Raw genomic sequence first — 18,350 nt, forward strand, 5'->3', positions numbered from 1 at the left:
CTACGTTAGCGAACTGGTACGCGAAGCGAGTCGCAAAGCGCAGGTTTCTGGAAGCAAACCGGGAGGCCCTGCAAAGCGCTTAACGTAAACACAGCAAGTCATGTGACTTGGTAATAACACTTTTCATTGGTTCATTTCACTTTTGGTTTCCTAATGATGTAAGACTAGGTCATATAATCTAAAATGAACACTTTTGATTGGTTGAGAACTCTTGTTTTTCCCAAATGATGAAAATCCCTCCTTCTTTCCTCACTCTGACTTTCATCATTGTGAGAGAAAGACCCTTTGTGATCACTGAGCAATGGCTTCTTTAGTAGCTTCAGCTGGTGCTTCCCCACCACCTCCACCACATCCAAGGAAGAGTGGACCACCTGCTCAAGTTATAATTCAGCAAGAAGAGGAAGAAGAGGAACAGGACGACGAGCACGAAGAGAGGCAGTTTTTGCCTGAGCAGCCCAGGAGGTCTCACCGGAAAGAAAACTTCATTTGGCAATTTTTTTAAATTCCCAAAGGTCAGAAAAAAGTAAATGCAAGATACGTAACTTGCCTTATATGTCAAGATAGACTGTCCAGAGGAACCGAGAAAAAATACAGTTTCGGAAACTACACAATGCATCGCCATATGACTAGGTGGCATCCTAACAACTACAGTGCTGCACAGTTTCGGAACGACCTAGATAATCTCCCTATTATGGCCAGAAGATCTGTTGTACCGGAAGTAACGGGACCAGAGGGCAGGGAGATGGTGCCAAATATACAAATGAAATTTGGTGAAGTAAAACACATCTGCGTATTTTGCGATGGATTCATTTCCTACGGAGAAAGAAGCATCACTCTGATCAACAGAGCTATTGACTATCATATGCAAGTTTGTACGAAACGCCCAAAATAATAAATACTTCTTTTTTTGTTTTGTTGCTCCTGTTGAGCCCTTTACAATGAATCGTTTTCATTGCCCCCTCCAAGAAAAACCCAAAAAAATATAAAACTGTTCAGAAAAATTCAAAAAAAGTAAAAAAATGTTCCGAAAAATAATAAAAAAAATATAAAACAACAAAAACAATAAAAAAAAAGTTCTTTTCAGAACTACCTCCCCGTTATTAAAAAATTGGTACAATATTTGGAACTGTGCCAACCTCTATTTCTCTTAGTTCGCTTCCCAGTTCGCTCGCCGGTACGCGAACCGGAAGCGAACCAAAAACAGTAAGTATAAGGGAAGGAAACAGACACTTATGTTAAAAGAAAGACAGCTATAGGGGAGTAAACTAGAGATACTATTACCCGTAATCCACTGCTGATGATGTCACATATTACATCATTCATGACATGCTCAGTGACATCATCAGCAGAGGATTGCGGGTTTTTTGGCAACGTGCCTTATCCACGGTTTAATAACGCTGCCTTTTGCTTTATATAAGTTTTCAAATTGTATGAAATATATACCAATAGGTCGTTATGAACCTTTAGGTAGTGCTTTTCTTCATGAGGTCTGGTCGCTTCCATACACATACAGATGTTTCAAAGATGATCAAGAAGTTTATCTGAATGGAGAGGAATGCACTGAGACGCCAGATCATTCACTAATGTGTAGGCACATACAGTTACACGGTTCATGCAACAAACACCGACCAAATATGGCTTGCGTGTTGCAAGGCACGCCAGTTCCTGCTATCATCCCCACGTTCAAGTTGTTGGAAAATGGTAGTTATTTGATGCTCAATAATGAAGATTGTTCTGAGTTAATTAAAAGTATTCCTTTTATCGTAACAGTAAGTGAACGGGTTATTTGCTGCAGAAATGTTCTATTTCCTCCCACACATGAACATAGGGAGTTTTCAATCTGGCCACAAATACCAACCTTGGGACAGATTTCAACGGCATGGCAAGAATAAGAGCTCTTTTGTCTCAGAGAGAGGTGGCCTTGAGTTCGGCCCGTGAAACTTTCGTGCTTCACATAGCGAACACCCGTACAGAGGTGCAACCCTTTTCAATTCAGATTTGCCTTTCAATTTCAGCAAGATGGTTCCGACTATCTTTAACGCATCCTCCACAAAGGCCCTGGCGCACTTTTTTAAAGTTGTTACCAGTGGTCTCGTGACTTCATTTGAGAAAATCTTTGGAGTCATCCCTGCTTCCTTTCATTCTATTTTCTCCACTCTGGTTCGTGGATTGGCATTTTTACTTGCATTACCAGCGGACGCTCTTGTGCTTTTTTACATTTTTAAATATGGATGTCCCTCCTATGCAACCTCCCACCCTGCAGCTGCTGACACTGTTCCGCAATCGCATGCTAGAATATTATGGCACAATGCCGTTGGCGATATTAAGCACGGCATATGGATTATCTTTTCGATTCTCCTACTTCACCTGTGTCCAGCCTGTATTTCACTGCCTAACCTGTGATTTCGATTGGGCCATTGATTTGTGTCTCTGCGGACCGGTTTCTCCTGACGTCGACTTTAATCAGCTGATGACTCCTATCATTACTCACGAGTTGGTTTGTCCTGGCGAAAGGATTATGGCTGTGGCATTGATGCATGGACTACTTGGTCCCTGGAATTTACTGGCGGCAGCACAGTCTTTCTTGGAACAGAGCTTTCTTGAAAACCCACCGAGCTGTCCTCTGATGGTGATAGAGGATCCGGTGCTGGGAGAGCACGTATGTTCTTTTCCGCTTTTAAATTGGATGGCTGAACTGTTTTCGGATGAAGACGGTGACTTCCTATTGGAGGCTGTTGCAGCTTATTTTGCATACACAGTTATGTCATAGACCTTTTTCATGTTTGATATGCTGAGTACTAGCATTTCATTGACAATTCATTGACTTATTTGTCAAGTTTTTATTATTTACCTTGCCTATTGGCTTAAGACTCGATAAAGTACTTGGCTGTTTTATTTTTCTTTAGCATTAAATTTTCCTAGTTTTTAATGCTTTACCTTGCGGACCGTCCACATATAAACTTGCAATCTGCTCTCATGAGATGGCACTTCTATTATCTTATTCAGTTCGTTTCCGGATCATGGGGAGGTGTCATCTAGGTCCTGGATATCTTTACACCGTGTTAAGTTAGCATGGGCTCATTACCGGTTTAAACGCCATTTTTCCTTTTTTGCAACTTCTGCACACGACACTTAGTTGTTGCTTTAGCTTTCCACCTAGTAGTTCATCGTGGTTTACATGAGAATAATATGTTATTGCTCTACTATCTGCTTTGCTTGTTAAACTATATCTGTACAGCGAGTGCTAAAGTTTCAAGAACAACACGATACAGAATTGTTATGAGGTCTGATCTCCACGACTTCATACTCATAACATAAGTGCAACTTCTGCCAATTCTGGGCATGAGGCGGGTTTTATATTGCTTTGCCGAACACACATACACAACAGTTGATGCGGTTCACATGAAGAGAGAGCTGGTGTATGCTGATGTGATTCCTTCAAATCTAAGACACTAAAGTATGGGCACGCCCTAAACCAACACAAAGAGACCTTCTTAGCAAATAATATAATATGTGTATTAGGGAGGGTGAGATATAAGCAGCAGCGGGCCGTGGAGGGAGTTACGGTGAGGCAGGGAGGCGGGGAGGGGGAGAAGCAGGGTGGAGCCCTCTCTACCTTGCCCCTCCCCCTCCCCGCCTCCCTGCCCCACCGTAACTCCCTCCACGGCCCGCGGCTGCTTATAAGTGTTGCTAACTCTTATTCATTTACAGCATGTTAACATACTGTCACCATTCGCTTTTTATGTACTAGTAACTATGCTGGTAATTTTGCTACTGATAATATGTGTACTTGTATTCTCCACCCTGCTTCTCCCCCTCCCCGCCTCCCTGCCTCACCGTAACTCCCTCCACGGCCCGCGGCTGCTTATAAGTGTTGCTAACTCTTATTCATTTACAGCATGTTAACATACTATCACCATTCGCTTTTTATGTACTAGTAACTATGCTGGTAATTTTGCTACTGATAATATGTGTACTTGTATTATCTAAGATACTACGCCTGAGAAGACGGCATTAGTAAATAAACATTTCAAATACACATGTGTTCTTCTTAACTCCATGTTCTGGTTTCTAAGAAATATATAACGACCGACTGTTCATGAGTTCCACGTATCCTGAGGTACTATAAGTTCATATTCTGGATTGTCTAAACATTGAGAGTTTGTTATATCCAATGTGACACTGTACCTAGCTTGCTAAGGAGTTTTTGATTACTAACGTGAGTTTTGGGACACCCTAATTCGCCGAGGTTCCAATCCTCTGTCCACAGTTCTGTGTGAGAACAGAAACCCTGCGACAGGGGCACCCCCGACCCTTGCTGGAGCTTCATCACACTTGCGATACAACTCCAGCAATGCGCCACCTTTACGGCACAGATACATCACGCATCTGTGCTGTTTTTGCCCCATGATGCGCCGCATTGTAAATGCAGCGCACCATAGGTGACGGAACAGCGGCACAGAATGACTAACACATCCCTGGTGATGCGCCAGTCATCATAAATGTATCCCTATGCTTCTTATCTTGTTAGAGATGAACCGCCATATGTATCATCAAAGTTTTTTGCATTTCCTAAATAGCGAACTTTAAGGAATAAATAGCGATTCTTTACCATTCCTAGTTTGCGATTAGCTATTTGCTAATTACAAATTACCCATTCATTTCCTTCATTTCCATAGGGCGGTTGGACTCACTTTTAGCTCGAACGGCTGAATGGATTTCCACGAAACTTGGCAAAATTGTAGGGACTGGTAGCCCGATGTGCCTTTGCTATGTCTCAAGATATATGCTCCAGTGGTTTTTACGAAAATTAACTTTGAAAAATATATATTGGGCTACATTGGCCTATATATATGTTGGAGCCCAAATGTAGCCCAATGAAGCCCAATGTAGCCCAATGTAGCCCAAAGATGGCCGCCAGACACACAAAAAAACAAATGTAGCCCAAATATCAGCCAGATGTAGCCCAACTATAGCCCAGTGACAGAATGACCAATCAGCTTCGCAAACCTCCGTTACGCGAAGCGGAGCGCTGTTACAGATATATATCTTTTTTTGAACGTTAATTTCTCAAAATCCACTGGAGCACATATATTGAGACCTAGCAAAGGCACATCGGGCTACCAGTCCCTAATATTTTGCCAAGTTTCGTGCAAATCCATTCAGCCGTTCGATTATTATTATTATTATTTTTTTTTGCCCCGCGGGGCCCTTTTAAAACCTCCACATCAAACCTAGGGGGTCAGCGAGGATCTACTATGCCCCCTTATAGTTATTTCCCCCTTTGTTTTGACCTCCTCTTGTCTCTCGATCCTACCGAGAGACAAGATGGCGGCCGCTACGGACTTTTTGGAATGTTGACAGACGCCGGAGAACCAATCAGCTTCGCTTCACAAAGCTCCGTTGCGCGAAAAGTACGCGTCCTGGGACGCTGCCAGGTCCGCTGTTACAGATATATATCTTTTTTTAAACGTTAATTTCTCAAAATCCACTGGAGCACATATATTGAGACCTACAAAAGGCACATCGGGCTACCAGTCCCTACAATTTTGCCAAGTTTCGTGCAAATCCATTCAGCCGTTCGGGCTAAAAGTGAGGCCAACCGCCCTATGGAAAACTCAATGTTAAAAACACGTTTTGGGACCCCCCTTTTTTCTCGGCCCCCCCTTGACGAACCCCCCCCAAATTTTCAAGGGCTGCTCAGAAACAAAATGTGCCATTTTCCTGAAAATTTCAGCCAATTCCGTCCACAAACGCCAAAGTTATTAGACATAGAATTTTCAAAAATCCCATAGAGAAAAAATCCTAACTATATATACCTACTGGCGACCGCCAGTAGGTAATATATATATATATATATATATATATATATATATATATATATATATATATATATATATATATATATATATATATATATATATATATATATATATTCTGCATATTTAATTACTACATAATGTTACCATTTTTGATCTTTACTTTTACACTTTTTAATTTATGCAACAAACATGCTAGTTATGAGATCACCAATATGGCACGAAGATCTCTTAGTTTCACCAACCAGATGTAGTGCAGAGACAGTCATGTTTGCAAGTAACATAATTTAAAAACCTGTATAATTTGCAGACAACAGTTGAACATATTTAATGCATAAAGTTATGGGACAGTTTTTAATAAATTTAAATATTTCAAGGCTACATGTTAACAATTATTTTATAAATTTGATTTAAAAGGAACACTTTAAAAAAAAAAAAGATTTCTCCAAGGGTGCGGGGAGTAGCCCCAAACTCCCCTTATGTCAGTCAGGCTTGCTTGGGAAGGAACACTCCTGCCCACCTTCTATGCCTCATCACTTTTAAATGTCACCAGCCGCCTCTGGGTGAACTCAGTGTTCTGCCATCCTGTGAAATGAAGTACATTACTCAGAGTTGACCACAGGAACAACCTGTAACCTCTGCCATGCTTCCTCCATCTTGTGAGAGGTTGTACACCTCTCAGAGGTGACGGCTGGAACAGGCTGTGACCTCTGCCATACTTCCTCCGTCCTGTGAGAGGCTGTGCACCTCCGAGAGGTGATGGCTGGAACAGGCTGTAACCTCTGCCATACTTCCTCCGTCCTGTGAGAGGCTGTGCACCTCCGAGAGGTGATGGCTGGAACAGGCTGTGACCTCTGCCATACTTCCTCCGTCCTGTGAGAGGCTGTGCACCTCCGAGAGGTGACGGCTGGAACAGGCTGTGACCTCTGCCATACTTCCTCCATCCTGTCTGTGAGAGGATGTACACCTTACAGAGGTGACCACAGGAACACGGTGTGACCTCTGCCATGCTTCCTTCATCCTGTGTGAGGCTGTACACCTCCCAGAGGTGACCACAGGAATACACTGTGACCTCTGCCAAGCATGCTTCCTTCATCCTGTGAGAGGCTGTACACCTCCCAGAGGTGACCACAGGAACACTGTGACCTCTGCCAGGCTTCCATCATCCTGTGAGAGGCTGTACACCTCCCAGAGGTGACCACAGGAACACACTGTGACCTCTCCAATGCTTCCTTCATCCTGTGAGAGGCTGTACACCTCTGAGAGGTGACCACAGGAACACACTGTGACCTCTGGCATGCTTCCTTCATCCTGTGTGATGCTGTACACCTCCCAGAGGAGACCACAGGAACACACTGTGACCTCTGCCATGCATGCCTCCTTCATCCTGTAAGAGGCTGTACACCTCCCAGGGGTGACCACAAGAACACACTGTGACCTCTGCCATGCTTCCTTCATCCTTTGTGATGCTGTATACCTCCCAGAGGTGACCACAGGAACACACTGTGACCTCTGCCATGCATGCTTCCTTCATCCTGTGTGAGGCTGTACACCTCCCAGAGGTGACCACACAAACACACCGTGAACTCTGCCATGCTTCCTTCATCCTGTGAGAGGCTGTACACCTCCCAGAGGTGACCACAGGAACACGGTGTGACCTCTGCCATATTTCCTTCATCCTGTAAGATGCTGTACACCTCCCAGAGGTGACCACAGGAACACACTGTGACCTCTGCCATGCATGCTTCCTTCATCCTGTGAGAGGCTGTACACCTCCCAGAGGTGACCACAGGAACACACTGTAACCTCTCCAATGCTTCCTTCATCCTGTGAGAGGCTGTAAACCTCCCAGAGGTGACCACAGGAACACACTGTGAACAAACTTTGACCTCTGCCATGCATGCTTCCTTCATCCTGTGAGAGGCTGTACACCTCTCAGAGGTGACCACAGGAACACACTGTGACTTCCGCCATGCTTCCTCCATCCTGTGAGAGGCTGTACACCTCCCAGAGGTGACCACAGGAACACACTGGGACCTCTGCCATGCTTCCTTCATCCTGTGGGAGGCTGTACACCTCCCAGATGTGACCACAGGAACACACTGACCTCTGCCATGCTTCCTTCATCCTGTGAGAGGCTGTACACCTCCTGGAGGTGAACACAGGAACACACTGACCTCTGCCAGGCTTCCATCATGGGAGAGGATGTAAAGCTCTAAGAGTTGACCACAGGAACACTCTGAGAAGAGCAGCAGTATGCTGGAGCCTGTGAAAGGTTCATGACACCAGGTGAACTCTGCCAGCCTTCCTCCATCCTGTGAGATGCACATCTCGTCACACAGTAGCTCCTACACAGTGGTACTGTAGAGTGGGCTGAATGTAAGAATAGGGTACATATGAATATCATCTCTCCCATATATTATATTCTAGAACACATTTACAAAAATAGATTTAGAGACCCGACAGCCCTGGGGTTGTCTTCCCTTCAACATTTGCCTACTCCTCCACTTTTCCGAGTTACTTTCTGCTGGCTTTGGGACTCAGTGCACTCTACCGCTGCTGGCCAGTGCTAAAGTGCTTGTGCTCTCTCCCCTTGAACATGGTCATATTGGCCCATCCCCCATTGACATATTTAATTGACTGATAAGTCCATAGTAAAGTGTACTACAGGTTCCCAGGGCCTGTTAGTTAAATGCTACTAGTGGGCCTGCAGGACACATTGTGCCACCCACTTAACCACTTGGATGCTAAGGCCACCTCTGGCTCTTCAATGTAATTTCCATTGAAGTCAATGGAAACTCCATGACGAGCTGGGCTCGTCATGAGCGTCGAAGGGGTTAAGGAACCATTTAACCATGCCTCAGGTCTGCCATTGCAGGGCCTGTGCGCAGTTTTCCACTTCCATGTCGACCTAGCAAAAGAAACCGACACACCCTCACTGCTGCATGGATCAGACTCAATGCATCGCCTTTGGAACCAACTCCGACACCTCAAACTCTGCATCGCATCTTCCCTGCTCATCGGAGCCAATGCATCACCTCGACTGCATAACGCATCTTATACACCATTCTTCCCAAATTCAAGCCTCGCTGACAGGGTCCTCGACCCTGCACTGGCGCATCGCCTCTGCTGTATGATGCATCATCAACTAGTGCCCAACAACGGCAATATCAGTAAAAGCCTTAGCTTGTGCCCACACAATGCCCGTCAGTACAATATCAATGTATGCCATAACGTATACCTGCACAGCATCACCGACACCAGCTACAGTGATACCATTGCATGTAATAATCCATGCTCGTACGATAAGACCAATGTCAATGTAAGTTAAGTCCAAAGCAAATATAACCTTGTTAAAACAAGTACGAATTTCATCAATGTAAAAGATGACCTATGTAAATGTAATGTTGATAAGGTCGATAAAAGTGATAGCAGTGGCTGCCATACTATTTTTAGGAGTTCCGATGAACTCACATCTTTGCTGTCTGATTCACCCAAAGTGACCTCGCCACAACCCCGAGTCAGAGATACATGGTCGGGCAGGTCCTGAGACTCCAGGCCACGCCTATCGAGTGATAGATCACAGGTGGGTCCCCCATAAACCAAAGACACACAAACCCAGAGAAAATACTGATTGATTCCACAGATAGATAGTTGCACCACAAACCAGTCCAAGATAATTAGCCACAATGAATCAGTTTTGCGTTTCCCACAAATACCACATAGCTAGATGCCGCAGGTAGCTATGTACACTCAGCCAATCAGGACACGACACGCACACTACCTGTAGCGATCACACGCTCCTCACACCGGACATCTGGACACATACACACTTGCCCACATTAGCTCTCCCCGAGGTCAAGCGCCACCTGTGTACATATAAGATGCACACATCTGATTGATTTAATATTTGGGTGCTCTTTTGGAATGTAAACAAGAACATTTAACCCCTCCCATGGTCATGACGAGCTCAGCTCGTCATGAGCCGCGGTGGCCGTGTGCTCATGACGAGCTGAGCTCTTCATAATGGCCACAACGCTCGCATGCGGGGCTAATTCCCCCGCTGTGCTGAATGTTCCACAGAAACGGGTGTGGCCGTGACGAGCTCAGCTCGTCATGAGCACAGCCCCACCATGCTGCGTGACGAGCTCAGCTCGTCACGAGCACCGGGCGATGTGCGCGCCCCCCTCCCCCCAGCACAGCGGGAAAATCAGTCCCACAGGCAAGGGGTTCATGTACCTCATGAACTGAATAAATAGACAGCCAAAACTTTGTAGATCAAGAGATTTTTAGCAGACACACTCTGTCCAGGCTCTCCCAGGCTCTGTCCAGGCTTCAGCAATAATTAAACCAACTTGTTCCTGTTTTGCTAAATGTCTCTTGTGTGTTCATTTATTTAAGGTAGAGTCATATACAAGCAACACTGTGCAACCTCTGATTAACCCGCTGTGTGCTTATGACGAGCTCAGCTCGTCATGAGGCACAGTTGAGCTGCACTCATGACGAGCTGAGCTCGTGACGGCTGTTGGAACGTTCGCACGCGGGGATAATTTCCACGCTGTGTTGAACGTTCCAAAACGGGTGTGGTCGTGACGAGCTGAGCTCGTCACGAGTGCAGCTCCACTGTGCCTCATGACGAGCTGAGCTCGTCATAAGCACAGCGCCGCCGCGCATGGCCCCCCTCCCCCTGCAAAGCGGGGGGGAAACACCCCGCAGCAAAAGGGTTAAGGTACTTTTGTTCAGCACAACTACCTTGGTCCCTGTTTCCGGCCCGCGCTCCATTATGGTTGGCCTGAACTTTTGACCTTGTCCCAGTCTTGCACAACCAGATAACTCCTTTTAGCACTTTATGCTTCTTAGCCCTATTTTTACTTAAAATCTTTAACAATCAATATCTCAAGTTTTACTGATAAGATTTTTGTTGTTTTATTTATTAAAGTCAGAATTATTTTTCTAACTTGGTATGGCATCTTTTTGTGTGGTGTTTTCACTGTTTTACTTTTTGCACAAATATTTTACACAGTGCCTCTAAGTTAAGCCTGACTGCCCTGCACAAAGCTACCCGAGGTAGAGCAAAGGTTAATTTATGGTTTGCCTGACGTTTACCCTGACTAGGATTGAGTTTGCTGTTTGACTTAGGTTCGCGCCCCGGTCAAACAAGAGCCCGATTTCTAACATAGACGCTTTATTCTTATTGCCAATTGGCGATATTTATATAGAATATAATTAGGAAACAATATTTATGTTACACAATATTCAAACAGTTATATGTTGGTTCCATACTATAGAGGGAGAGCTGAATTCTCAAATTTTCGGTTTCTTTATTGAATGCGTGTTTGATCTTCGCTGATATTTGTTGTGATTTTTAACAGGAACGTTAAAGCTTTCTCAAGAAAAATGTAGGACCGGGATGAGCTCTCCATTCCCCAGTGGCTTCTTCTTGCAGAATGTGTGGCGGCCGCTCTTCTGCAAGATGTCTTCTTATGAGCGGGCGGAGGAGCTGGACCCGTGCGTGAAGGGGAAGCAGATGTACCTCATGGGCGACTCCACCATGCGCCAGTGGATCCTGCTCTTACCAAAACTTGTGCCTGGTAGGTCCTGTGTTTATTGCGACTGGTGGTGGTGAGGTGAGTGGTGTGCCCCTGTCTATCACTACTTCTGATGGCGAGGTGAGAGGCATGCCTCTGTCCCTCACAACTTGTGGTGGTGAGGGTGCATCTGTCTATCGTGACTTGTGATGGTAAGTTGAATGGCGTGCCTCTGTCTATCATGACTTGTGGTGGCGAGGTGAGTGGCATACCTCTGTCCCTCTTGACTGGTGGTGGCGAGGTGGGTGGCGTGCCTGTGTCTATCGCTACTTGTGGTGGTGAGGGGAGTGGTGTGCCTCTGTCTATCACGATATGTGGTGGCAAAGGAAGTGGTGTGCCTGTGTCCATAGGTACTAGTAGTGGCGAGGTGAGTGGTGTGCCTTTGTCTGTCACCATCGGTGGTGGCAAGTTAAGTGGCGTGCTTATGTCTATCGCTACTCGTGGTGGTGAGGTGAATAGTGTGCCTCTGTCCCTCGCGACTAGTGGTGGTGGAATGAGTGGCCTGCGTCTGTCTATCGCTACTTGTGGTGGCGAGGTAAGTGGTGTGCCTCTGTCTATCGGGACTGGTGGTGGCGAGGTGAGTGGCGTGCCTGTGTCTATCATGACTTGTGGTTGCGAGGTGAATGGTGTGCCTCGGTCTATGGCAACTTGTGTTAACTAGGTGAGTTGTATGCCTCTATCGCTACTTGTGGTGGCGAGGTGAGTGGTGTGCCTGTGTCTATAACAACTTGTGGTGGCGAGGTGAGTGGCATGCCTGTGTCTATCGCTACTTTTGGTGGCGAGATGAGTGGTGTGCCTTGGTCTATGGCAACTTGTGTTAACTAGGTGAGTGGTGTTCTCCTGTCTATTGCAACTTGTGGTGGCGAGGTGAGTGACGTGCCTCTGTCTATCGTGACTTGTGATGGCGTGCCTCTGTCTGTCACGACTGGTGGTGGCGAGGTGAGTGGCATACCTCTACTGCAACTTGTGGTGACGTGGTGAGTGGCATGCCTCTGTCCCTCGTGACTGTTGGTGGCAAGGTGAGTGGCGTGGATCTGTCTATCGCTACTTATGGTGGTGAGGTGAGTGGTGTGCCTCTGTCTATCGGGACCGGTGGTGGCAAGGTGAGTGGCATGTCTATGTCTATAGCTACTTGAGGTGGTGAGGTAAATGTTGTGCCTCTGTCCCTCGCGACTGGTGGTGGTGGAATGAGTGGCCTGTGTCTGTCTATCGCTACTTGTGGTGGCGAGGTGAGTAGTGTGCCTCTGTCTATCGGGACCGGTGGTGGCGAGGTGAGTGGCGTGCCTGTGTCTATCATGACTTGTGGTTGCGAGGTGAGTGGTGTGCCTCCGTCTATGGCACCTTGTGTAAACCAGGTGAGTGGCGTTCACCTGTCTATTGCCACTTGTGGTGGCCAGGTGAGTGGCGTGCCTCTGTCTATCGTGCCTTGTGATGGTGTGCCTCTGTCTGTCGCGACTGGTGGTGGCGAGGTGAGTGGCATACCTCTACTGCGACTTGTGGTGACGAGGTGAGTGGCATGCCTCTGTCCCTCATCACTGTTGGTGGCAAGGTGAGTGTCATGCATCTGTATCGCTACTTGTGGTGGTGAGATGAGTGGTGTGCCTCTGTCTATCGGGACCGGTGGTGGCAAGGTGAGTGGCGTGTCTATGTCTATCGCTACTTGTGGTGGTGAGGTAAATGTTGTGCCTCAATCAATCAATCAATCAATCAATCAGGTCATTTATAGAGCGCACTACTCACCCGTAGGGTCTCAAGGCGCTGGGTGGGGGGGGGTGCCGTTACTGCTCGAACAGCCAGGTCTTGAGCTTCTTCCTGAAGGAGAGGTGGTCTTGGGTCAGGTGCAGGTCGGTCGGGAGTGAGTTCCAGGTCTTGGCGGCCAGGTAGGAGAAGGACCTTCCTCCTGTTGTCGCTCTTCGGATGCGGGGGACGGCGGCGAGGGCGTGGTTGGTTGATCTGAGGAGGCGCTTGGGAGTGTAGAAGTTGATCCGGTTGTTGAGGTAGCTCGGGCCTTGGTCGTGTAGGGCTTTGTGCGCGTGGGTGAGGAGACGGAAGGTGATTCTTTTGTTGATCGGGAGCCAGTGCAGATCTCTCAGGTGTCCGGAGATGTGGCTGCGTCGGGGGATGTTGAGGATGAGTCTGGCCGAGGTGTTCTGGATCCGCTGGAGTCTCTTCTGTAGCTTGACGGTGGTTCCGGCGTAGAGGGCGTTGCCGTAGTCCAGTCGGCTGGTGACGAGGGCCTGGGTGACCGTCTGCCTCGTCTCGGTGGGGATCCACCGGAAGATCTTACGTAGCATGCGCAGGATGTTGAAGCAAGACGAGGAGACGGCGTTTACTTGTCTGGTCATGGAGAGGGAGGAGTCCAGGATGAAGCCCAGGTTGCGTGCGTGGTCTGTTGGTTTGGGTGCGGTGCCCAGGGCGGGGGGCCACCAGGAGTCGTCCCAGGCGGAGGGCGAGGAGCCCAGGATGAGGACCTCCGTCTTGTCCGAGTTCAGTTTCAGGCGGCTGGTCGTCATCCATTCGGCTACATCTCTCATCCCTTCATGTAGGTTGGCTCTGGCGGCGGCGGGGTCGTTGGTCAGGGAGAGGATCAGCTGGGTGTCGTCGGCGTAGGAGATTATGTTGAGGTTGTGTTGGCGTACGATGGCCGCGAGGGGGCTCATGTAGACGTTGAAGAGGGTGGGGCTCAGTGAGGATCCTTGAGGGACGCCGCAGATGACTTTGGTGGCCTCTGACTTGTATGGAGGTAGGCGGACTCTCTGTGTTCTTCCGTCGAGGAAGGAGGTGATCCATTCCAGTGCCTTGTCCTGGATTCCGATGTTGCCGAGGCGCTGTACTAGGGTGCGGTGGCAGACAGTGTCGAAAGCCGCGGAGAGGTCCAGGAGGATGAGGGCCGCTGTTTCTCCGTTGTCCATCAGAGTTCGAAGGTCATCGGTGGCAGCGATGAGGGCGGTCTCGGTGCTGTGGTTCGCTCGGAAGCCCGACTGTGAGGGGTCGAGGGATCCATTCGTCTCGAGGAAGGCGGCCAGCTGTTTGTTGACGGTCTTCTCGATGACTTTGGCCGGGAACGGGAGGAGCGAGATGGGACGGTAGTTCTTGAGGTCGGTGGGGTCTGCTGTGGGTTTCTTGAGGAGAGCGCTGAGTTCGGCGTGCTTCCAGCTCTCAGGGAAGGTGGCGGTGTCGAAGGAGGTGTTGATGATGTCCCGCAGGTGGGGTGCGATGACAGTGTCGGCCTTGTTGAAGACGTGGTGAGGGCAGGGGTCAGTCGGAGATCCGGAATGGATGGAGTTCATTGTGCGGATGGTGTCTTCGGTGCTGATCGGAGTCCAGGTGCGGAGGGTGCTGGTTGGTGGCGTTGTTGCGGTTGTGGCTTGCGTTGGTTGGTTGCTGAAGCTGTTGTGTATGTCCGTGATCTTGTTGTGGAAGTAGGAACGAGGGAGTTGCAGAGGTCTTGCGACGGTGTGATGTCATTGTTTCCGGCGTTGGGGTTGGAGAGCTCTTTCACGATGTTGAAGAGTTCCTTGCAGTTGTGTGCGTTGTTGTCCAGTCGGTCCTTGTATGTATTTTTCTTGGTGGCGCGGATCAGTTGGTGGTGTTTCCGGGTGGCGAGCTTGAGGGTGGTCATGTTGTCCGTAGTTGGTTCCCTTCTCCAGACTTTCTCGAGGGCTCGACAGTTCTTCTTGGAGCTCTTGAGTTCGTCGGTGAACCATGGTGTTTTTCTGCTGCAGGGTCTGCTGGGTGGGGTTCTCAGAGGGGCGAGTTCGTCCGCGCAGTTGTTGATCCACTTCGTGAGGTTGTCGGCGGCCAGGCTGGGGTTCGCTGAGCTGGCGGGATAGTGCTGGCCGAGGGAGGCGGTGAGCTGGTCGGCTGTGATCTTGTTCCAGCTTCTTCGGGCAACCTGTTGCTGGTGGTGGTGGATCGTCGTTCTTCTGAAGGTGAAGTGGACGCAGCTGTGGTCCGTCCAGTGGAGTCCTGTTGCGTGGCTGAAGGTGACGTCTTTGCTGGATGAGAAGACGGCGTCGAGTGTGTGTCCGGCGAGGTGGGTGGGGGTGGACACCAGCTGCTTGAGTCCGAGGTTGGCGAGGTTGTCGAGCAGGCTGATGGTGTTGCGGTCGCTGTTGTTCTCGTGACTGGTGGTGGTGGAATGAGTGGCCTGTGTCTGTCTATCGCTACTTGTGGTGGCGAGGTGAGTAGTGTGCCTCTGTCTATCGGGACCGGTGGTGGCGAGGTGAGTGGCGTGCCTGTGTCTATCATGACTTGTGGTTGCGAGGTGAGTGGTGTGCCTCGGTCTATGGCACCTTGTGTTAACTAGGTGAGTTGCATGCCTCTATCGCTACTTGTGGTGGCGAGGTGAGTGGTGTGCCTGTGTCTATAACTACTTGTGGTGGCGAGGTGAGTGGCGTGCCTGTGTCTATCGCTACTTGTGGTGGTGAGATGAGTGGTGCGCCTTAGTCTATGGCAACTTGTGTTAACTAGGTGAGTGGTGTTCACCTGTCTATTGTGACTTGTGGTGGCGAGGTGAGTGGCGTGTCTCTGTCTATCGCGACTTGTGATGGTGTACCTCTGTCTATTGCGACTGTGGGTGGCGAGGTGAGTGGCATATCTCTACTGTGACTTGTGGTGACGAGGTGAGTGTCGTGCCTCTGTCCCTAGTGACTGTTGGTGGTATGGTGAGTGGCGTGCATCAGAAGGATTTCAGCTTTTCTTCCCAACAATTTTCACATGCCTGTGTGGGTGGAGCAATGCCAGCAACTCGTAAAAATCTGGAGGAAGTAATTACCAGGTAATGGGACCCAGAAGTACTGCTTGTTACAGTAAATCCTCATTTTTAAAGGTACCTTCAGGGTCCAACTTGCAGTGGCCCATGTTTCCCCACCCTTTGAGTTACTGACGCCCCCGGCTAGGAAGCTCTGTGCCACCTTCACGTCCACTCATGATGATCGCCTCAGTGTTTCTTTAATATTTACGTGGTGACATCTTTAAGCTTCATATCGTGTTGAACCCTGAAATCCCTTCTCCTTGTTCGTATAATGTTGGCCAGTATGTGTTTCCCACTTATAGCGCCACCTTGTGGTAGGAAATATGAAGAATGGTCACCAGCTTGAGACTGAAAGGTTGATCAGAAGCCTCGTCCACTCCTCAGATTTTATAAAGAGCTCTGTGCTCAGGAAGCTGCACCTACAAAGGGATAAAGTAAGGGGGCTGAGGAAGAGCAGCGATTGGCCAAAGCTTTAACAGGGAGTTGTTACAGCAGGAAGGGGTGGGGCTAGCTTTAACAGCAGGAAGGGGCTGGCTCTTGCAGCAGGAAGGGGAGGAACTGGCTCTTACAGCAGAAAGGGGAGGGGCTAGCTCTTATAGCAGGAATGGAGGGGCTAGCTCTTACAGCAGGAAAGGGGGGGACTGGCTCTTACAGCAGGAAGGGGAGGGGCAGTCTCTTATAGCAGGAAGGGAATGGGCAGGCTCTTACAACAGGAGGGGCAGGCTCTTAAAGCAAGAAGGGGAGGGATTGGCTCTTACAGCAAGATGGGGAGATACTGGCTCTTACAGCAGGAAGGGGAGGGGCTAGCTCTTACAGCAGGAAGGGGAGGGGCTAGCTCTTACAACAGGAGGGGGGCTGGCTCTTACAGCAAGAAGGGGAAGGCCAGTTCTCACAGCAGCAAGGGGGGTGGCTGGCTCTTATAGAAGTAAGGGGAGGGGCTGGTTCTTACAGCAGGAAGGGGAGGGGCCGGCTCTTACAGCAGGAAGGGGAGGGGCCGGCTCTTACAGCAGGAAGGGGAGGGGTTGGCTCTTACAACAGAAAGATGAGAGGCTGGCTCTTTATAAATTAGACTTTGTAACACAAAAGTTGAGGTTTTGGAGTTGTATAGGTTGCGGTAGGAAGATTCATATGTTCTCATCCCAGTCTAAAGTGAATCGCTGCAGTTTTCTGCCTGAAAGGTCATAGTTCATAGCGTGACTCTGAATCCTCCATCTGTCAATACAGTCATCCGTCACTGCAGTCTTGTCTGGAAAGGTCATAGGGTCGCATGGAATCCTCCACTTCGCATCACAGTCATTGTTCTCAATGAGTCATTGCATCTCACTGTCTGAAAGGTCAAGGGTCATAAGGAATCCTCCACCTCTCATCACAGTCATTCTTATTACAAAATGATGATACACGGAATGCTGACAATGCAAACATTCACCCCCAGCCACAGATCTGGGTTTAATCCGTTGTTCTTTTGCTCACCATGCCACCCCAGTTTGGACCCAGCTATATGCAAATTAGTCCTGACCCTGCTCCCCCTTCGAAATGGCCAGCCATGTCCTCCTTGGACTGAAAAACAAGAATCTTGAGACCGGTTTTGGGGTAACGCCCCTAATCAACCAGGATTGCTTTTCTTCCGGTGGTGTAACGAGCATCCTCTTCCTACTTAGGGCAGCTATAGCAACACAGAACAACAATAGGTCTTGCATTTGCTTGAGTTAGAGCTATATGTACTGTAAATGACAATGTATTTTACCCATGTGTGATGTAGTGTATGTGTGTATGTCTGTAGTGTGAAGTGGTATTATGTGAGTTGGATTGTAATTGTTAGTAGTAGGATTGTGTGGGTTGGAGTAGTGTGGTGTGGAGTGGATTTATGCAGTGAAATTATGTGGCATGGTATTTATTTATTTATAAAGTTTTATATAGCGCGAACTTGATCCCAAAGGACATTAGAGCGCTTTACAATTTGAAGGTTTATGTGATATTGAGAATTCATGTAGGCGATAATTTCTCAGGCCTGGGTCATTGGTTTTCGTTGATTTCTAGTGACCTAGACGTGTCTCTACAGTCTGATGCTCAGGTTTGTTCTACACAGACAGCATGCCTAATACTGCCCCCACTACACTGCTGTACCTGTTGCCTGCACAGTGGGACTTTAATTTGTAAAGCATTTGAAGGATATTGGAGCGCTTTTCA

At 48.4% G+C, this 18,350-nt stretch overlaps 1 protein-coding gene across 1 annotated transcript in view; it reads left to right on the forward strand.

Moving 5' to 3' along the window:
* The window catches only part of LOC144767913 (NXPE family member 1-like), a 427,122-nt gene that overhangs the window by 385,164 nt on the left and 23,608 nt on the right, over window positions 1-18,350 (forward strand). Inside the window, exon 5 of the mRNA XM_078651252.1 lies at window positions 11,192-11,410. Within this exon, the coding sequence (XP_078507378.1) occupies window positions 11,192-11,410 (219 nt within the window). The remainder of the gene's footprint in view (window positions 1-11,191; window positions 11,411-18,350) is intronic.

This window comes from Lissotriton helveticus, chromosome 7 (assembly GCF_964261635.1).
Source record: "Lissotriton helveticus chromosome 7, aLisHel1.1, whole genome shotgun sequence".
NCBI classification, from domain to species: domain Eukaryota; kingdom Metazoa; phylum Chordata; class Amphibia; order Caudata; family Salamandridae; genus Lissotriton; species Lissotriton helveticus.